The sequence below is a fragment of the Diorhabda carinulata genome, chromosome 9, assembly GCF_026250575.1.
Source record: "Diorhabda carinulata isolate Delta chromosome 9, icDioCari1.1, whole genome shotgun sequence".
Lineage (NCBI taxonomy): Eukaryota > Metazoa > Arthropoda > Insecta > Coleoptera > Chrysomelidae > Diorhabda > Diorhabda carinulata.
Window position 1 is genome coordinate 7,961,990 of NC_079468.1, and position 23,070 is coordinate 7,985,059.

Genomic DNA, 23,070 nt, shown 5'->3' on the forward strand with positions numbered 1-23,070 from the left:
AAATGTACACTCCTAAATTCCCTTACCTGGCACGAACGCAAAATGAAACCCAACCAGAAAAAGAAGAATGTCCACCCCTCGAAGGTATTTACTATTGCCGTCAAAATTTTGTCCAAAGGGATAATTGCACCCTTACTCTACTTGAAAGGAACACTCTCGATGATTGCCAAATTCTAGAAGTCAATATCGAAGAAACAATCATTCAACAAGTTACAGCAAACGAAGTCCTGATAATGCCGATTCAACAAGAAAAAATACTTTCAAAATGTCAATCCGATCAATATCTCAAAATAGAAGAAACATCACTTGTCAAAATCCCAAAAAATTGTGAGCTATGGATCAATAATCAACGATACATCAATAACGACGAAATCAGTTACGGTAAACCATTTGTCCTGCCTAAATTAGAAACAAACAAATTATCAACTTCAAAATACTACGAAAAATATAAAACAACAAATCTCAATCTCGATGATCTTCTCCAATTCAACGAATTGTCAATAAAATTGAAGCCGATCCAAGAAATTTCCAGAGTCATACAACAACAATTGAAAGCCTTTTAGCGATAATATTCATTATTTTAATAGCAGGTGTCTTGTTCAAATTCAAATCAAAAATTTTAGTATGCAGAAAACACACAAAAGAAAAAGTTAAGAAAACCTGGAAAGGGCCCAAAAATCGAAAAGTCAATCCATACTTTTCGAGACTTAACGAGGAAGGAGTTACATACGCCGCTTATCGAGGAAACTTAAAAGCGCAGCAGAAACATTATACTTTCTGAGAAATTGTTACTTAACAACATATGTTGTGGAGGAAGCAGACAAGAAAAGCAAGGAAAAAGGCCAATTCAACCAAAGCGGAATACTTAGGGTATTGAAGTTTATCACGATTAACAACCTGAGTGATATATCGATGCCTTAGTTCACAAATGTGTTAAGAGCAAATTTTTCAAAAACGGGTTTAATGCATTTTTAGATCATTCAAATGGAGGTTAATACAGTACACAAATGTTTTAAGTAACAGATGGTCGGTGACGTCATAAAACCAAGTTTTCAAATGTGTTAACTGCCTAAAAATCAAATGTTTGTGCTGCAAATGTTGTAAGCGCAGTTAACTCATTTGGACATCATACACCTCGTGTACAAATGTGTCAAGTGTCACTTGCAACATTTGGGCATCAAACAACTCGTGCACAAATGTGTCAAGTGTCATTTACAACATTTGGTTTTGTTTTGTTGGCGACATTGGTATTAAGTTTAGTCAACAAAACTAGAAGGTTATCATTAGTTTTTTTTATTCATAACTGTTCATAACCAAGAATCAACACGTGGAGTTGTTATTTGTGGTTACCTAAATTGTTTTAATAATCTGTTTGACAAAAAATAAATTATTATCATTTAAAAATGATGAAAAAGTGTTTTAGAACTCGCAGCGAGTTAATTTTTTCTCTTTTACTAAACGAGACAAATGGAAATAATGATATCGGTAAGTTATTTTATTATCAATAATTTAAACAAGTTGATTTACTGTAGGTATGTGATGAGATTCTAATAATTAGTGTAATGTATTAAATTTTTAGATAAAAATAAAACTGACAAGGCCAAAATAGAAAAAAAAAAGTGAATTTAAAAATGAGCCACACAATAATGATACATTAGGTAAGCTACCGAATTTTTGGTTTAGTTTTTATTACCTTATTTCTACAAAAATTAATACTAAAACTTTTTAGATATCGTACCTGCACAAGTAACCGTAAAACCATCTCAGATTTTTATCGAAGAAAATGACGAAATTACACAAGACCCAAACATATCTGCAGGTATTTTATTACTAAATAACGTACTATCGATTCAATGCAGGTTACCGTTGAATATTGTCGGTTGTTCTTAAACACTCTGTTTTATTCTTTCAGAATACGACGAGCTATCACTTCCTTCTGAAGACTCTTACCGACCAAGCGGATTAGACGAATCGACGTCTTCTTCAGAAACTGATTCTCAAGCTGGGCCTGAAAACAGGCCAACCGCTGCAGAAAATTTTAACGTCCTAGCAGAAGAGGTACTTACTCTAAAAACACGTCGCAGAAAAGCTAACCCCGAATTATGGAAAAGGAATGTAGTTAAAAAAAAGCGTCTAACTGGACAAGTATACATAAATAGAAGTGGAAAAGAAGTGCAGAAGAAGGTTCCTCAATTTCAAAACTGCTCCAAGTGTAAATTTAAATGCAATTTAAATTTTGCTGAGAGTAAGAGAAAGGAACTCTGCGACGAATATTGGAGTTATGGGGATGCTGATAAACAAAAAATGTTCCTTAGCTCTTTAATCAAGAATGTTGATGTGGAAAGGAGGTCTAAGACTGCCATAAAAAACAGAAGCACATCAAGACATTTTTATTTGGTAAATGGGGATGGAGAAAAAAAACGAGTTTGTCTAAAATTCTTTTGCAGCACATTTTCTATCAGCCATAGGGTAGTTGAGCTGACTATGAGAAATATTGGTCTTGGATCTACCTATGTAGGTCACGACAGGAGATTGGGGAAGTGTCCTGTAAACAAAACAACTGATGAGAATAGAGATTTGGTTCTAGAACATATAAATTCATTTCCAAGTGTTGAGGCACTGTAGAAAAAACTCAAAAAAATTATACTTATCTTCTGATCTAAACCTGTCCATAATGTATCGATTGTATAAAGAATTCTGCGTTGAAAAAGATAAAGCTCAGGTGTCAGAGTATGTATACAGGAAACTGTTTAACGAGCTGTCTCCGCAAAGATCGTTTTTTGTACCGAAAAAGGATCAGTGCTTTTTGTGCAATGCGTACCAAAGCAAAAAAATAGAAGAACGCACTGTCCCGATACAGGAGGAGTGGGAACAACACAAACGAAGGGAAAAGGAGGCTCTGGATAGCAAAGCAAAGGACAAGCAATATTCCAAGGATGACGGAGGTAAAACATTTAGATCAATTTCATTTGATTGCAAGCTATTCTCTCTATACTATTTTCTGGGGAAAGTCAAATATACTATAAACGGAAATTAAACGTTTATAACTTTACTATTTTTGAAAATCATAACAACAATGGCCTTTGCTATGTTTGGGATGAGTGTGGAGGTAGCAAAGGTAGTTCTGAGATAGCTACATGTTTAGTAAAATATCTTATAAACTTGCCTCCTACAGTTAAACATGTGACAACTTATTCTGACACCGCAGGGGGGCAAAATAGAAATAAATATTTGGCAGCTGCATTACTCCATACCATAAACAATGGACCCCTTCAAACTATAGATGTAAAGTATATGGAATCGGGTCATTCATATTTGGAGGCCGATTCTATGCACGCAACTATTGAGCGTGCTAGAAAAAACAAAAAAAATTATACAACCCGGGAATGGGCTTTGTTAATTTCATCTGCCCGGAGAAATCCAAAGCCGTATGAGGTATTTGTACTTGATTATTCTGAATTTTTTGACTTGACTGACCTCTTTAATAAGTTGGTAAAAAACATTTCGCTAAATACCAATAACGAAAAAGTAAAATAGTTATTAATCAAATGGCTACGATTTGAAAAATGTAAGCCCAACATCATTCAGTATAAATATAATTTAAGCGTCGAAACCTTTCAGGAAATTGATACCACTTTCAAGCAACGGAAGAGCAGGAGCTTAAACCCAAACTTGAATCATTGGTTGATCCCACTTCAACAAAAAGTTCAGTGCCCCGAATCCTATATCGTACCTAAAGAAGATGGACTTGTTGGAATTGTTGAATAAAAATGTAATTCCGCAAAATTATCGTAATTACATAGAACAATTGAGGACTTTGCAGCAAGAACGACGCAGCTCCAGTTTTAACGAAAATCGGGGTTATGCGCTGTTTACAATGATCAAAATATTAGCTATCGTTTGGTGCAAGATCGACGCAGCTATCATACTGTGTTTGGAGCAAGAAAAACGTAGCTCCGGAGCTACGTCGCTCTTGCCCCAAACGCGCATCGCATTTTGTTTTGACGTTTATTAGATATTTTAGTAGTTTAACTGTTTGCGTTAGTTTTCTACCTTTGCTATAATATTCTTAGTTGTTATTTTTGAGTTTATAACAAGTGTAATATGTTAGAGGAATTGGACAGTGAACCTGAACCTTTTAGTGGTGGTTCCAGTGATGAATATGTAGCAGATACAGCCGACAGTAGCACATCAAGTAGTGATAGTGATAGTTTGGAGGTTAGAAAAACAAACAGGAAGTCTGTAAATGAATCGCAGTGGGTTCGAAATAAGAAAAAGAAACTTTTGGCTACTGGAGCAAGACATCTTAATAGTGTGAACAAAATGGTCGGTCCTAGAGTGGTTGGCGAAGACTGTAAATGCAAATTTAAATGTTTCGAAAACTTTAAAGAACAGGAGAGAACGCAGATCTTAAATAAATTTTATGAAATTGGCGAGAAAGTAATGCAGGATACTTACCTTGTAGGCCTAATAAGTACGTCAGAAGTAACCAGAAAACGTCCTAAGACAGGAAATGGTCGGCAACGAAACGTTTACCATAAATACATGGTAAGTACTTACTCACCTTTCAATTTATTTTCTGAAATAATCCATTTTTTTAAATTCCAGATTCGTATTGGTTCAAAATCCCACCGAGTATGCAAAAAAGCATTTGGTGCGGTTCATGGTATATCATCTAAAAGAATTGATCGCTTGTCAGCTTTCTTAAAATCTAACGACGCTATCACATCTCCTAAGGATGGTCGTGGAAAGCATCACACTAGACCGAACATGATCCCCCCGAAATCGTTGAGCAAGTAGATAGCCATATTCGCAGTTTTCCCAAGAGATCGTCTCATTACAGTCGTCAAAAAAATAATAATAAAATGTATCTTTCACCGGAATTAAATGTCAAGAAGCTGTATGAATTATATCTAGAAAAATATGAAAAAGATATGTTTGATATATATGGCCTAAAAGATAAAAAACATCTTTTTCGTCCGAAAGTGACTTACGACTTCTACTTTAGATATTTCAAGGCTAATTTTAATATTTCGTTTGGCAGCCCACGGTCCGACACTTGCAAGACTTGCGACGAATATGAAAATAAACTTAAGCTACCCTTACCCGATGAAGAATTAAACCAAATTAAAACTTCTAAACAGCTCCATGTAAGCAGAGCTCAAGTATTCTTTGATGCACTCAAAGAAAAAACAGAAGAAGCTAAAAATAATCCCGAGGTAGAAGTACTCTGCTTTGATCATCAACAGAATGCACCTTTACCTAAAGTCCCCTCAGGAGATGCATTTTATCTTAGGCAGTTATGGGTTTTTAATTTCTGCATTTATTCAGCCAAAACAGGAATTTCGCATTTTTACATGTATGATGAAACCACTGGCAAAAAGACACCCAATGAAACCATTAGCTTCCTAGATCATTATTTAAAAAATATAATGTCCAAGGATGTGAAAACATTGTACATCTTCTCAGACAACTGCGCTGCTCAAAACAAGAACGGAAGCCTAGTACAATATCTATTCACTTTGGCCCAAACTAAACAGTTTCAGTCGATTCTTCATCGATATCCTGAACCTGGCCACTCCTTCTTGCCATGTGACAGGTCATTTGGGGTTGTAGAAAAAGCATTACGAAAAATGGAACGAATATTTACTCCTCAAGAATATATGACACATTATGGCAAATGCAGCAGAAACTTTGAAGTGGTCCCAGTAGAACAAAACATGATTTTTGACTTTGTAAATTATTTAAAGCCAAATTTTAAGAAAACAGTCATCAACCAGCATAGACAGAAATTTGCGATAAGCAAATACAAACTGATTTTATATGAAGCAAACAGTGGAATCCAGTGCAGCGAGTCTTGTAATGTACCTATCTATAGTACATTCAATATTCAATGTTCTACGTTAGATACCAATACGGCACCAAATCAACTGTATAAAGAAAAATTGCCATTGAAAAAAGTAAAATATGACAACGTGATGGTGCTGGCAAATCAATACGTGCCAAAAAACGACCTATCTTACTATGAAAAATTAACTTTTGCTCAGGGGAACACAGGTAGTGACGTCGAAATGACCAACGACGAAGAAACTATTGAATAGTATTAGATTCTATGACTTATTATTATTGTTTTTGTTTAATGAGTAACATTGAATAAAGTTTATGTAATAAATATATACAAATTTTGCGTTCAAATGTAATTTTAGCTCTTTCATTATTGCAGACACGCACACTTTTTGAAGTTTTGGTGCAAGAATGACGTAGATCCATTAAAAAACAACTTTTTATTTGCTTTAAAATATTATATTTTTAGAAGATTTTCGGTATTTGTAATTGTTAAGGTACGTGCTTTTGGCAGTTTAAAACGTAAAAGTGGTATCTAATAAACTATGGCGTATAAAAGTTTTTTTTATTTTCTCAAAATCGACTTTTATGGAGCTGCGTCATTCTTGCTGCGGAGTCCTCAATTGCCATCGACGTTACGGCCAATCAGGCGTATACACGAGGAAACAATAGATTCTGATGCAGAAAGTGAGTGATTTTCTGCAATGAATGATCTTTTTCTGACAAACTTATTTTTTGGTTTCAAAATAACATTAAAAGCATGAATAAACTTGTAAATCTAATTATTTAAAATTGTTTAAAATTTCTACATTAATAAATCGTTTTACTACAGAATTATTGGTTTTATTATTATCCTATTAGACTATTTTTGGTTTAAGTAATATATTATTATTTTACAATATTTTTGGTGTTATATTTTTGATTGAAAATTATTTAGGTATTTTACCAATTTCGCTCAAAATTGAACCAAAAACCTTATATTCTCCAAATTTTTGTTTTAAGTGCCAGTGTAAACTCTGGTGATTCCGAATAACTCTTGTTCACAAAATAAAATAAAGTTTTAATATTAGTTTTGGAAGTTAAAACTTTCAAATTCGAATCCTGTAAAATCCTGTTTTCGGCACTTAACACATATGTGAACTAAGGCATCGATATATCCCGATCTATTCATCGCCCTAAGAATTGTGTTGACCATTCCTGTCACTGTTGGGGCTGCGGAAATGAGTTTTTCAAGATTGAAGCTTATCAAAACTTACCTCCGCAACACCATGACACAACACCGTCTTTCTTCACTAGCAATATTGTCAATTGAAAATGAAGCATCACATAGTTTAGATTTTAAAGCTTTGATTGATGATTTTGCTCATAAAAAGAGCAGGAGAGTACAGTTTTAAAAATAAAGTATAAAAGTTTATATGTGTATGTAGTAATATGTTTTCATAAATTTCGCTACTTTTGCCGTAGTTTAAAGTTTTAAAATGTAAACATAAGTTTTACTTTTCGACTGTAAATATAATGTTAACATCTGTTAGTTTTTTTATGATATTATAATTTCTGACATCTGATTATTTGCTGTCTTATTTGTACACTACCCATCCCTCGTTATTAATTTCTAAATAAGTATTGTAATATGTAATATAAAAATATGTAAATACTCGTAAAATAAAATAAATATTTTAAAATATGCAACATTCTGTTTTAACTATCATAAATACGAACTATAATAATAGATCTTCAGTTCAAAAGCAATATGTGCATATTATGTTAATATTAACTCATTTAAATTGAGGTGTCTTCACGGCCTAACGTAACGAGTCGTTCACTAAGTAGCCAAGGATAAAAAAAAATTAACAATCTTCCAGTACAATAAGTAGAAAACTAATTAGATGAGTAAAGTGAAATCCATAAATAATAACTACAGCTACGCTCTGAAAAATCATGTTGAAGGACAAGGATGGGCGTCGCTTTAATTAGACCTACAGATGATCGCCGTTTAAAAACAAAATTAAATACATTTTATTTAGTGTTGTGGATGACCATAAGTAAAGCACATAGGTTCTTATTTTAGACAATAGGGCCCCCTAATATCACCTCGCACAGGGCCCCGCGGCGACTAGCGCCGCCACTGTACGTAGTTTATTTTAAAAAATATTTGAAAGGTCGGGCGGATCTCTTAGAAAGCATTGAGATAAATTTAAACCAAACCGATAAAAAATACGAAACCAAGTCTCGAGATAGTCGCCATAATGCAAATAAAACGAAGTACGTTAGTTATTTCTGTAAAAGGGATCATAGCCTTTTTTATTGCCCTGATTTTTAATCACTTTCAATAAATGACCGCATAACAAAGGTTAAAGAGTTACAATTGTGTCATAATTGCTTGCGCCGAAATCATTTTGCAAAGGATTGCAAAAGGAGTGGTGGTAAATTGTGCAATTCATAACATTTACTACGTTACACATAGCAAGAGAAAAATCTAACGATACTCAGTTAATCCAGTCGGTAAATTCTGAACCGACCCCTTCTACTTCGGAAACCAATTGCAATTTCGCCACTGCGCCTTTGTGTTAGACAATAGGTATAACTAGCAATTTACCTGTTAAGCCGATAAATCGTAAAATGTTAAAAATTCCTGCGGATATTCAATTAGAGGATACAAAATTTGATCAAACTAGAGAAATTGATTTGTTGATAGGAGCAGATTTGTTTTGGGACATTATTAGCGAAGGATTCTCCAGAATACGCGGCTAGGGTGGAACGAAGCGGGATCTTCCGCTCCCTACTATTCGAAATCGTATTCAATGTGTAACCTGGGTAAAACAATTAGTTTAAAGGAGCAGATATCTAAATTCTGAGAAGTGTAAGAGATTTCCACTATTAAACCTTCATACGAAGAAGCGTTATGCGAAAAACATTTTGTCGATAATCTAAAATTATCACCAGAGGGTAGATTCGTGGTGTCACTTCCACTTAAAGATTCTCCCACCAAACTCGGCAATTCACGCAATACAGCTATCAAACGTCTCATTAGTCTCGAACGCAAGTTATATTCAAACGAAACATTACAACAATTATACGTTTATTTTTTAAACGAATACGAAAATCTTGGGCATATGACCGAGATAAAACATAACGACTCAGATATTCAACCGGATTACTATTTCCCACATCACGGTGTTTTAAAGGAATCGAGTTCAACCAGCAAATTACGTGTCGTGTTAGACGGATCATCCCCTTCATCTACTGGAGTTTCAATTAATGATTTATAAATGACCGGTCCAATAATACAATCCGATTTAATATCGATACTTTTGTGATTTCGCATACGTCCTATCGTCATTTCAGGCGACATTTGAATGATGTATCGCCATGTGTTAATCGATCCAGAGCAACGTCAGTTACAACAAATTGTGTGGGGATCAAATACCAACGAACCTATTAAAACCTTTCAATTAAACACAGTAACTTGTGGCACAACGGCTGGATCCTTCCTGGCAAACCGCTGTATACATGAGGTTGCAAAAGAATGCGCTAATCAATATCCCCAGATAGCAAATATTCTTAGAAGGGATATGTACGTAGATGATTTGCTTACCAGTTTAGATTCGGTTGAGGAAGCAAAATTTGTAATTTCTAAAACTTTAGAATTCCTGATAAGACGAGGATTTCGAACTACGTAAATAGAAATCCAATAATCCTCAAGCAATTAGTGATATTAATCATGCAAGTTCCGAAAATGCTATCGAGTTTACCGAAAATAAAAGTAATAGTAAGGTACTGGAGTTACTGTGATTATGCGACCGAGACATATTAATGTATAAAATATCCACACCAGAAAAATTTAATCAAAAAAGCATTACCAAACGCTTAATTCTGTCTCGCATTGCAACGATATTCGATCCGCTTGGCCTGGCTAGTCCTTCCAATATAATTGCGAAAGTTTTATTACAAAAACTGTGGATGGAGAATGGATGGGACCAACCGTTACCGAACTATATATTGAATATTTGGCTAGAGATTTCTTCCGAACTGGACATTTTAAACAGCATCAAAATCGAACGTAAGGTCATCTGTGACCAATCTATTCGTATTTCTCTCCAAGGTTTTTCTGATGCTTCAGAAGCCAGTTACGGAGCTTGCGTCTACCTATTATCAACTAATGCAAAAAATGAGAAAATGTGTAATCTTCTATGCGCAAAATCGAAAATGCCTCCAAGACTTTGACCATGCCTCGATTGGAGTTATGCGCCGCGTTGTTATTGTCTCAACTGATTTCTAAAGTCGTAGAAACTGGTAACATTAAGTTTGATCAAATATTTTGCTGGTCAGACTCAACCATTATTCTTGGACGCCACCTAACTTATTAAAGCCATTTATTAACAATCGTATTGCGGAAATCCAACGGTCAAGTATTTCTATCGTATGGAGGCATGTGCCGACGAAGGAGAATCCAACAGACCTGGTATCTCACGGACTTCGTCCGAAGGCGTTAATTGAATCTCAAATGTGGTGGCATGGCCTCAGTTGATTATTACTTGATCAAACTCAATGGCCTGAAAATTAATCCGTTGTTAATGACTTCCGGAAATGCGTAATTTTTCTTTTGTTGCGAGAGCTCCAACTACTCATTTTCCGTTCGAGAGATTCTCGAATCTCAATCGTTTGAAGCGAACCTGTGCTTATATATTCAGATTTTTAGAAAATTCGAAAAAGGATAAAAAATTACGAAATCTTTTAAGCCTATCGGTTTCTAAATTAGATCAAAGTTTTAACAAAGTGATAAAAATAGCACAACAACAATATTTTCCCTCAATTCCAACAGTAAAATTCTAAGTCTACATCCGTTTGTAGACGATAACGGTCTAATAAGAGTAGGTGGAAGATTGTCCATCTCGGATTATTCTTATTCTAAAAAATATCCTATTTTGCTTTCCCCACATCAACAAAATTAATTGTCGAATTCGAATTCTTTCGATTTTTAAACGTTACTTGTGCGTATCGAATCTGTTATAAACTCCCGTCTTATAAGTCCTCTCAGCTCTAATCCTGATGACTTAACCCCCTCACTCCAGCCCATTTTCTTATTGGAAGATCCTTTTCACCGGAATCGTCATTGTGCCACTTACCAGACAAGACTATCCCAGTTTCAGTTAATACAAAGGGTTTACGAACAATTTTGGAATAGATGGCATCGAGAATTTATAAGCGAATTACAGGAGCGAAGAAAATGGAAGAAAACAATTGGAAAACTCAACATAGGCCAACTAGTGCTTATCAAAGATTCTAATTTTCCCCCTATGCGTTAGTCACTTTCAAGGCGGAGGGCATGTTGACGCCGCCCCTGTGCGAAAGACATAACAATTTTTTGCCGAGTCTCGTGAAGCGAATACACAATCAGTCGAGAGTTTGAGAAGCCTACACAAGTGAGAGAGAGAGAGAATTCTCTTTCGATTGAAAAACATTATCAAATGTGTTATTTGTAAAGATTCAAATTTACATGTATGAAGTCAAAAAATAAAAAAAAACGAATGTGTTTTTAATCAGTTTTACAAGAATCTCGGTTGCTTTTGAAGGTTTATTTAAGAAACCCTTACAAAATTATTCAATTAAAAGAAGTTGATTTCATCGACTACAAGTCCTATGCTGGTCAATTCAACTACAAAATTGTACCTTTCAGTCAAGTAGTTGCTCTTAAGTTTTCAAAATCTCTAGTATTTGAAATAGAATATAAAGTTAGCCACGCCAATACCGAGTGGAAAAAGTCTCCATTCGTGATTATCGCCCTACCAGAAAAAATGCCGCTAAAAAAGAGATAAATAAACCTGTTCGTCCTACCAATAAAAATTCACGTTCCCAAAATAAAGTTGAAGCTATCAAAAGCATATTCAAGTGGATGCCTGAGGTGGATAGGGCATATTATGTGGCTATACTTCCCAAAAATAGTAATACTTAATTTTTATATTTCCGTAACTTTGGTATATATTCATATTTATAAGGATACTTAGTTTTTGATGACGTTACCAAGTTGTATGTTTTTTTGTGCTCAAAAATTTACACAAAAAACTGTATTTTGGAGTTTTTTCTTAGAAATGTTAATAATTATAATTAAACTAACTAAGCTGCAATTGTTTTAAATGTAGGCTTGTCCATAACACTGTATCACAAGGCCATTTTTTTATTTTGCGTTTTCTCAATACTTGGTTTACTGCACATACCACAGTGTATAACTATAAGCTAACGATTTGTTTAGCAGTATTAACAGATTGTCTGTCACTGGTATCCAGTGATGTCTGAGTTTGATCATGCCATATGTGGTATGAGACCATTTGCCAAATAAAAAAATTCATATTCAAATAAATAAAAATCTCCAGAATTTCTAATTATGTCAGTTTACTTAGTACTAATTACCTAAGAGCCTTGCATTGAAAATGGAAGATATTCTTCATATGTTTTCATTTGAAATTATTTTTTTAAAGAAATACCCTCACTTTTTTGAGTTAATATGGTATAAAAGGCATTAAGCTACACTGCAACACAAAGATTAATAAAAAATCTATTAAAACTTCTCTTTGTAACCTGGTTTTGTATTTTTTAAATTTTTGACAAAATTAATTCTAGAATTCAAAATTTGTCTACAAGAAATCATATAATTAATATCAAATTCATACGATTTTATGCGGTCTACGCAAATTCATTTATCAAAGTTTTGTAATAAATATTTGAACATTTTTTAAGATCAACCCACAACGGCGTCTTTTCCTGAAAACAAAAATATAAATGTCAACCTATATGTCTTTGACAAAAATATACATGCAGCATCTTAAAAAATTTAAAAATTAAACAAAAACAATTTAGAAAAACAAAAGAAAAAAAACGAATTTCCATAAAAATTAAATTTTATTCCAACAAGTGAAAAAGTATGTTTCCATTTACAACTCAAAGAACTGAAATAAGCTTTGGAAAGTACGAGGGTTGCTACGCAAGTTTTGAAATATGGCAACTCTAATGTGAATATGTCAAATCTAATATTGCCTTCAAAAAGTTTGACATTTTTAATAGTTAACATACTCAGAACTTAAATCTTTCAATATTATTCAAATGGTGAAGTTTATGGAAAAAATATAAGATACCTTTTTTTGTAGGATTTTTTACAAAATTCTTCAAAAACAGTTTTCTGTACAATTAATTAATGATGAGTTATGGATTTTTTTATTCCTCAGGATACATGACAAAATATTCAATATTAATGTCCCGAGTGCATGTGGCATTTTGGCAGACTATTTCCTGAGAAAAATTTAATTTAAAATAAACTTAATTCTGTGTTTAAAATTTGTTATTCTTTAAATTATACCGTAGTTGACGATCATCATATTGGCATTGAATGAAATTTCAAAGTGGACAAGAGAAGCGGAAGCTATAGGAATTGACACGAAAAGAATAAAAATGACAAATCACTCGAACCGTGCTGCGGCAGTTACTCAGCTTGCCAAGGTTGGGGTTTCAGAAAATCAAATTATGAAGGTTACCGGACACTCAAATCAGGCCTCGATAAAGAGTTACCTCCAAGTAAATAGTGAACACCACGAGGAAATTGTACAAAAAATGCGAAATGACAGTAGCGAAGTAACAATAAGAAGTGGTGGAAGCAGCATAGAAACACCATCGTCGGCCTCCAGTAAAGTTGTATATTCTAATTGCATTTTCAATAATTGTTCCTTTTCTTAAAATATAAAATTAAAACCAAATGATGTTTATTAATCCTAGACGAAAATTTGGCACTAGTGCAAATTATCGATAATTTGCACTAGTGCAGTATTATCGCTGAAATTTGATCGTTGCTAGGTAAACATAAAATATTACAGCTTTTTGGTTGGCTTAAATTTTTCGAAGGAAATAGTCACAAAAAAAATTGAAAACGGTGATAACATTGATAGAGCATACCACGTTACTTTTGCGAAGGTATATCCTCAACAAAATGCTGCTAAACTGTAGCCTTAAAGTGAGTTGTCAAATTGATTGCTCACTTGGAGCCTCAATTTTTTTTATTCTGAATTTGCGTTTCGAAAATCCTGCTAAATTTTCTACTTAGTGATCACGTAATGCATTGATAATAAAAGAGAGACAATATAAGCTCAACAATTGGTATTGATACATTGATAGAACGATCTGAATAGATGCAAAATAGGGCATGAAAATGATTTACACATGAAAAAATTTGCCATTAAGCCAAGATGTAATTATATACAATAAGGAACAGTCAAATGGAATGAATTTAGTATGTTATATTCGCTTTTCTAAGAAATCAATTTCTGTATCAATATCAATATATAACTCTGTTATCCACCATCATTTCTTGAAATTAAAATATTGGCATTCATTTTCTGTTCTAATTCAGAATCTAAAAATTACAGAAACTAAAATATTGAAAACATAATTAAAAACCTCACAGCAACAAAAGCTGCAGACTACCTGTTATGGCAATTGAAACAATAAGTTAGTAACAGAATCACTAATACTTAGAGATGAAAAAAAATTCTTTGGGTTTGCTGAACATCCAATCAATTTTCTACCGAATCCTCCTGATAAAAAAAAGTACCTCAAGAAACTCTGTTAATGGATTTGGCAAAAAAATATTATGATAAATGCGAGAGAATATGACAATAAAGCGAACCTTGAAATTTATGGCGGTTACATATTGAAGAATGTTTCAACAAAAGAAATGATGTTAAACTATTACCAACCAACACTACTACAAATCAACCAATATCAATCCATCAGGTTGAATTTGTACCACAACAACCTATAAATGAGGAAATTCATCATGTTCGAGATCGAGATCAATGCCTTGAGGCATTGTTACTATTCCAGCGGCTCTCTGGATATATCACAAGCTCTTGTCAGAGTCTAGTACATATGTCTGCTATAAATATAAAAGCCGTAGAATAGTCTCCTATACATATTTTTTCAATTGCCATCCAATCTTGGAGTTTTATAATGCATGAGTATTTCATCTTAGGCAGATGGACTTACACATACACAGTGTCACCACATCATATGCTTAGGATGCTGCCTTCTCACTGTTGCAATCCCAAGTAGGCCAACAATATGGCATATTTATTTAAACGAAGCTATATCATTTTATTATACTCTTATACTTGAATTATTATTAACTAATACAAAGAGAGCAGATCAAATACTAATGCACTTATCTAGATAGTAAACTTTTATGAAAATCACATTTCCATTATGAGAAAATGAATAGACTAGATAGATAAAGAACTCAAATTTGGTGAGAAATTTTTAAGATATCTAGAAACCCGTTTCACTTGTGTGAAAAAAAAATAATCAATTCTTTAGACCCCCAAATACACATACACCTTGTCACAAATCTAACAAAAAAATATAAAAAATAAACTACTAATAAAAAAATACTAATTTTCCGAAAAGTCGCTTTTTAGAAATTGAATGAAATGGCCATACAAATTTTAACAGTTGAATAAATATAAGTCTTTCAATGAAAACTGTATTAGTAATAATTGTTAAATACATAATGCAAAGAGAGCTCAATCAAGTCCTATGTCTTAGCATTACCTGCAAACTTGATTTCATCAAATGCTTTCCTAGCTCTCTTCAGTTCTTCATTCATTGTAAGCAGATCTTTTACTCTTGCATATTTCCTAGGATCCTTCCGAACTAAAAATACAATATCTTCCACCTGTACTCTACCAGTTCTACCGATTTCCATGGCTCTAAATAAAAACATGATCTTTAATGTAGGTCAAATATTAACAAGAGGTAAAGCTAGAAGTAGCATAGAATCTATTTAAAAAAATAGAGAAGCTAAGAAAATTTGCTCGAAAAGAATCATAATAAGAACACAAAACCAGATTGTAAACAAAAGAAATAAATAAAATAGTTAAGGATAAAAACAGTATGAGGAAGAATTATATTAAAAATAGAATTCAAGAAAGGAATTAAAAAAGCAAAAGAGAAAACATGGAAACAATTTTAAGAATTAGTAAATAACTATAAAGACAGTTACAGATGCTTTTGGAATAAAATCAGAGGGACGTGATGGGAGAAATAAAAAGAAAGGAAATGAGAAGAATAAGAAATGAAACTATATAAAATAAACACAGAACACATATTGAGACATGGAAGAAATTTTTTGATGACAAATTTTGTTATAGAGAGAGAAACATGACAAGAGATGAATAATTGGAGAATGAAGGGGAGTTAAATGACTACAGAAGAACAAGAAAGGGAATCACAGAAGAGGAAGTAGAGAAAGTGATGAAGAGAATCAAAAAAGGAAAAGAGGGTGTATGTGATTACATAGAAGCAGAAATTATGAAATATTTAGAGCAAACAGGAACGAGATATCTATTACAGATATTCCATTTAGCATAGAACACAAATAAAATTAGCAATCAGTAAATATTAACAAAAGTCTTAATTCTGTGGTTGTGAAATCTTGAATTAAATCTCCACAAAATATGAAATTATTGTGATTTAAAAAAGTTTTGTGTTGATCTATAGCAAAATTAAATGAAAGTTTGTATGGAAAAAATCACATTTTGGTTAATATGATTCATTCTTTCCAAATAATGCCCAAAATTTCTTTCGTTTTGGCACATCTACAGTTTTACAGAAATTCCTTCTTTTGCGGAGATATCACTGCTACAGATGGACGGACAAAAGGCTAGTAATCGCGCATTTTTTTGTAAAACTTCCAACTGAGTTTAATGTTGCTTACTTATGAGTCATTTCTGTAATAAATTCAATGACAAGATCTTCAATTATATCTACACTTTCTGTATACGGATTTTGATCATCTCCGAAGCCGTACATCATACATCTGAGTTCTTTACTAAAAAGTCTTTTCCTTCCTGCACTACTCAAAGCTAAAGCTGCTTCAGCTGCATCATCTTCTTCAAACTAAAATTGAGAAACTTTACCATTTTATAAAAAAACAATTTGTATAATTTACCTGTTCAAAACCTTCTTCTTGAGTAGCCATAATGAGTTAACTTCTGTATCATTTATTTAATCTGACAATATCAAATATTTTTTCTATTATTTTCTCATTTAGAATTCAAATCTTCTTCTTTTTTGTTAGAAATTATCGATTATTCAGACACTTTTCGACTGCCATTTTTTTCTTCATAATTATGGATTATTTGTTAGATATGAAACGAACAATAATATTAGAAAATTTATATTATTAATATGAAATGAGGACTTTGAATAATTCTCAATCCCTCAAATGTAGTTAGTCCTAATTGGAATTCAGTTACATTTACAAAAGAAGAAGAAAATCTTCTCTACACATTTGACATTCAATAAATAAAGCAACACCATTCGTGATTTACTTTTGACTTACCATAGCAGTTCTAGAACATTTCTCAACTTTTCAAGAAATTTGATCGTTGATATCCGAAGAAGTCTAGTGTCTTAATACATTATTTTCTAGTTTCGATTAAGTATAACGGAAGCATTATAAAAATGCCAAAGTATTATTGTGATTACTGTGATACATATTTGACACACGACTCTCCTAGTGTAAGGAAAACTCATTGTACTGGACGAAAACATAAAGACAATGTTAAATTTTTCTACCAAAAGTGGATGGAAGAACAAGCTCAACATTTAATTGATGCTACAACTGCTGCCTTCAAAGCAGGTAAAATAGCTAACAATCCTTTTGCACAGCCTGGAAAGGGAGTAGCTATTCCACCACCTGCTCAATTAACTATGGGACAAAGGCCCGGTCCTGGTGGTCCAGGTATGATGCCAGGACCTGGAGGTAAGATTATTTTTGCTTTATAGATAGCTATCAAATTTAACATAGTCATAAATTTCTTGATTATATTCTGTTAAAATTAACAATAGATTTCAATAAAAGTTTCATTCCATAAAAAAGGATTCTCTCATATCAAGCTATAATTAACAGATAATATATGTTTTATCAATAATATTGGATAATTCCGACTTTTTTTAACCCTATTAAGTTTTACTGAAGCTTTGAAAAGTAGAAATTATGATATTATTTATCTGTAACTGAAAGTTCATCGATTTCTTTCTGAAAATAAATTATTCTAATTTCTACAATGAAGTGCACTATTCTTGGGATGCATGAGTCCTGGACAGGGCCACGCGAGTGCCATGTATTGAGCAGTCATGAAAAGGCGTCAGCCATGTTGTTGATGCGTTTTGAGGATAGAAGTATGAAGTATGGCTTCTTTGAGGAAATATAGTGAAAAATTGAGCTGCGGTACAAATATATGGAGGAAAATAAGGATCAGTGTCCACGTGTGACAGAAGTAGACAGACTAGAGTACCTAGTTTTCTATACGAACTTTACTACCAAAGAAGCTATGAAGAATTTCAAAACTTTAGTAGCTCATAATAACCTCACCTCTAACCTTGTATTTCCTCTTTGTGTGAAGGTGCTGCCAAGATTTGTATTACACTTGTTATGTATGCTGCACCATAGTGTTCTTATTTACTCATGTTTGTCTGGAATCCGGATTTAACGCTTATCACATTTTGTCTTAAAGTCCGAATAACCTTTCATCTCATTTTTATAGCTTTCAATTCTCATAAATCATTTTATGTGTGTTCCTAGTGTCTTTCTATTTGATAAAACAATATACAACTGAATAGTGTTTCTTTCTTTCCACTTGATTTCAATTTCCTAGGACTAATTGAGATTTTTTTTCAGATATTTAGATATCAAACTAATAAATTCAGGGTCTCAGATCATCTTTGACATTTCGATTTTTCTTTTACGGGGTCTTTTTCAGTCCCATTATTTATTGTGCAAAAAACCCAAAATTTTCTCTATTTCTTTCATACATTTTCATCAGGAATATGGATTGATGATCTGTATAGAGTAGATGTTAAAAAAGCAATATGGGTAATTAGTCCTTGGTACTTTCCTTCACACTTCTGTCCATCAATCTAGGCTTTAGAAAAGACTAAAAAACGAAATTTGGTGTAATGTTAAAGAGCAGTTAATATATATGAGTGGTCCAATTGTTGATAGAAATATCACGCGCCCCACGACTCATTTTTTAGTCCGACAAGGTATTTATCTATCCTATGAATACAGATTAATAAGGCGCAGTTCACAATCTTTCAATAATTCTTCAAAAGAATTTAAAGACAAAGATATGGTACTATGATCACCCTGGTTTGTTCACGGAAAACGCGTTAACAATATGGCCGATGCCCAGTTGCCGTATATGACCTCTAGATAGCGCTCGCGTAAATTTGACAAAAAATGCAACGCTCATGACTCGGGAACCTCAAGTATACCCTCGCTAGAACACAAAGAATAGATTAAAATTTGTATGTTTGCAGTACAGTACCATAATTTTCACTTTTCCAACAATTGATAATTTATTTAGAACATGTGGAAAGATAATGAGGAAAAATAGGGAAACCTTCTGCAATCTTAAAATTTTATCTAATAATCGTATTTTGATCAAATTAGTATTGTTTTTTAATCTTATGAAATGATATATAAATTTTTTATATTGAGTAACTCAGGAACTAAATTTATTTTTCTCATTTGTAGTGAATAATAAAAATATTGATTGTTTGCATGTTATAGGTATGGGCCCAGGTGGCCCCATGCCACCTATGATGATGGGTCCTCATGGTCCAATGCCGCCAATGATGGGAGTGAGAGCTCCTATGATGGGAATGATGCCTATGGGACCCATGGGTCCTATGGGTGCTGTTCGACCGCCTATGGGGCCACCAATGAAGAACTAAATAATTTTACATGTTTCTTGAATGAATCTTGAATAAGTGTGATTGAATAGTAAACTTATGAAATAAATATAATTTATCTATTAAATTTTTATAATTATCATATGTGTGCATTAGTTCCCTCCTAATAAGTTTTAACCCAAAGGTACTAGATGTCACATTTTTCATTAAATAAATAATTATTAATAAAACATTATTTCATTTGGAATTACATATGCTGTATGATTAAGTTTTGTATGTATGGATGGATGGATTTGGGAAATCGTATACACTACGACCCAAAAGATCTATATGATAAAGTTTTTCTTATTTATATGTGTTTTCATTGCAATTCTGAATTTTTTTAGTAAAATTTTGGGTAGCACCTTCAAATATCTCTAAAGTTGCTGAATTGTAATAGAAAATAGAAGGGGTTCAACTTCAGAGCACATTTAGAATTCCATAAAACACAGAATATACTAGATCCAGCCTTAAGGTGTTCTAGTTTGCATAGTAACTATAATAGATGATGTTCTAATGCCAGTTTATCACTAAATGTGGAAAGTAAAACGAAAAGTCTTTGTTAAATTTTTTCGTGAACAATTACTAGAGATAAAATATGCATTTAAACAATAAATTACTGTTGTGGAAACACACCTCTAAAATACAAAAAAATTCTCACCAGCATAATTTCTCATACTGAAACATCAAATTATTTCTCTCAATTCAACAATAACTCCATTGTTCAAAAAATCAACACTTTAAAATTGGAAGAGACTTCAGGAAGTTTTAATTTCTATTCTATTGCACAAGGGTCCGGATGCACTGAAAACCTGGCCAAAAATCCAAATTGTGAAATGCTCTAATAAGAAAAATTAATTTTTCCCTAGTCCTTACATTTCAAATATGTAGCAGTAATTGATTAAATTATTTGTAGTTTTACTAGAATTTACAAAATAAACCTATGACTTCTACTTAAAATGATTCAGGTTTTTTTATCATTTATAACTTTTTCGTTCTTATGAATGTAAACTATCTCTAAAAATTCCCATTTTCGTTTATTAGATTCCATTTCAAGAATGTTTGAATCTTTATAATTGAATTTATGATTTTTTGATATTTAATGGTTCATTAATGCAGTTTTATTCTTTTTATCGTATTGATGACTCTTTAGTCTATTATCTAAATATTGACAGCCTCACAATTATGTCCTTTATAACTTATACTAATATCATATTTATTGAAACAATTCGATTGTCGTTGGAAATACCTTGTACATATGGTAAGGAAAAATTCACAATCGAGCAAAATAATAGAATCAATTTTCTTGATGTCACATTATATAAAATTAACAATAACATAAGAATAGTATGGTATACGAAACCAACTTAGTCCTCAAGATATTTAAACTTCAATTCGTGTCATCATATGTCACAAAAAAGATCAGTGAAAATAATTTTGCCTGATAGATCCTGAATTTAGATTCTTAACTATACAAAAAGCAAAAACTGCATTAAAAGAAAATAATTATCTGGAAAAAATGATTATGAATAGATAGTCAGTGAATACATTTAATCAGAGGTAGTTAGAGTTTTTGTTCATAAAACTAATATTAATGGATCCGAGTACTTCAGCAAATGAGCACGCCAGTTTAACTGCAAGTTCTTAGGGCAAAAATAAAGCAGTTCCCCTTGGATAAGTAAAATGTAGGAGATATACCTATCACTAAATCATTATTGATCAAGTCAAGTTAAGGTCTTTTTACTCAAACAATGGATTACTTCTCTTAATCATGCCATTCTGCTCTTTGATGTATTCCTCACTTTATTCCTTGTGGAGTATAATAACATTAATATCTTATGCTTTTTCAATTTTTTCTGGTATGGTTGAACAATTTCAATTTATTTGACTTTTTCCTGTTACAAATTCATTTTTGACATGGACTCTAGATAGGAGAATTTAGTTACTTGAGGACCTCTCGTTCAGGTACAGATATACTCAGGTGTTAACCCTTTACACATTTATTCTATAATTGAAGTTTTCTACCTGAATCTTTCGAATATTGATGTAAACAAGGACATAATCATAATTGTTTAATGGATAATCCAGATTAATTTGTAATGGGCTTTTTAGTACTATTTGTAAGTATTAGAAAAGTTTCTTGAAGTGTAATGTATTATTGAGACATATATGATGACAACTTTTAGGTCTCCAATGGTACAATATGAACTGATCTACTCTTGGGTTGATAATCAGGATAAATGAGTTTTCATTCTGTTAAATTTTAATGAAGTGCCTAAGTTGATATGTTTTAAACCATACTTCATTGGGGCATTTGGTTGTATTGTTTTATAAAAGCAATCTATGATACTTTGTGAGAGCTTGTGTGCCATTTTTCGTTCATTTAGCTCCTGAATATAAAAAAATTAGGTTTGATCCAACCTGCTAGTCGGAACCGTACTTGGAACGGTTATCGGAAGCGTTGATAGATATTTTGATGGGTTGAAATAAACCTATTATCTCTAAATGGGTTTTCAAAGTCTAGTTTTTGTATTCTTCGGCAGCAGCCCTTGCTATTAATATGCTTTTATCCACAGAAACGAAATATTCTTAGTGCTAATTTCATATGGTAGAGAAAATTTAGTATATTCATTATTTATTTAGTGATATTTAATATGCTTGTGATTTTATTTTTATAGAAAGCTTTTACGCTCAGTGGAGTGCAAATTTCTAATGCTTGTCTTTTCTACAGAGATAACTGAAATATGTTTGCAGTAGTTTGCAGGATTTATTTATATTTTGGTTTTTCAAGAGCGATCAAGTTGTTTTGTACTACCAACAAAAAGAATAATGCTGCATTTTATTGAACACCACACTCCCAACAAAGGAAGCTAGAACAGCAGCCTATTATATTCCAATATTGTATAACTTTTTCAACCTTAACTGAATGGTAACAACTTTTGTTAGTAATAGCGATTAATTGAGATTTATTAGTTTCAACTATGCTTTATGATGATTTGATGTTCAAAAAGTAATCCTAAGTAATTAGATCATGTTACTGACGTTCAGAAACTCTAAGAAGCCATCAATCTTCTCTATCTAGGTATCCCAATTGGTAAACGCTATCAGCTTAAATATTGTTTCGCTTATTAGTGCTTTCTTGAACTTCTAAAGTTATAAATTCAGTATATTGTTTCCAAGTAATAATTTTTTAGGACATTGCAGTTGAGGCGTGTCATTTTCTTACTTTTTGGCTTCGGAAACTTATAAAAATCTCATTCTAGGTTAGGATACGCAATGAGCTAATACAAGATCAAGAATTTCAAAAAACCAAATTGTAAACTTTGTTGCATATTTAACTATTTATAAGACTATTTTTAGTTTTTCGACTCTAATGAACAGGGAAAGTTGTTTACTTTCCAATTGATTTTCAATGTTAATGTGTCTAAGTTAATAAAACAAATACCA

At 32.5% G+C, this 23,070-nt stretch overlaps 3 protein-coding genes across 4 annotated transcripts; 2 read left to right on the forward strand and 1 right to left on the reverse strand.

The window, feature by feature from the left end:
• Positions 1–4,265: 4,265 nt before the first annotated feature.
• LOC130897743 (uncharacterized) lies at positions 4,266–10,313 on the forward strand. Its single transcript, XM_057806623.1, has one exon. The coding sequence runs from the start codon at positions 4,866–4,868 to the stop codon at positions 6,099–6,101; it is 1,236 nt and encodes a 411-aa protein (XP_057662606.1). The 5' UTR covers positions 4,266–4,865; the 3' UTR covers positions 6,102–10,313.
• A 126-nt stretch (positions 10,314–10,439) lies between these two features.
• Positions 10,440–16,963, reverse strand: LOC130897744 (transcription initiation factor TFIID subunit 13). 2 transcript variants are annotated; one of them, XM_057806625.1, is made up of 4 exons: positions 16,835–16,963; positions 16,601–16,782; positions 15,436–15,593; positions 10,440–12,603 (listed from the first exon to the last, which is right to left on the reverse strand). In XM_057806625.1, exons 1-4 carry the CDS (start codon positions 16,862–16,864, stop codon positions 12,581–12,583), a joined length of 393 nt encoding a protein of 130 aa, XP_057662608.1. In that variant the 5' UTR covers positions 16,865–16,963; the 3' UTR covers positions 10,440–12,580. The 2 variants fall into 2 exon arrangements, with proteins under 2 accessions (XP_057662608.1, XP_057662607.1); XM_057806624.1 differs by lacking the exon at positions 10,440–12,603 and adding an exon at positions 12,729–14,242.
• A 224-nt stretch (positions 16,964–17,187) lies between these two features.
• Positions 17,188–19,711, forward strand: LOC130897863 (U1 small nuclear ribonucleoprotein C). Its single transcript, XM_057806794.1, has 2 exons — positions 17,188–17,650; positions 19,463–19,711. The coding sequence occupies exons 1-2, from the start codon at positions 17,350–17,352 to the stop codon at positions 19,624–19,626; spliced, it is 465 nt and encodes a 154-aa protein (XP_057662777.1). The 5' UTR covers positions 17,188–17,349; the 3' UTR covers positions 19,627–19,711.
• The last annotated feature ends 3,359 nt before the right edge of the window (positions 19,712–23,070 follow it).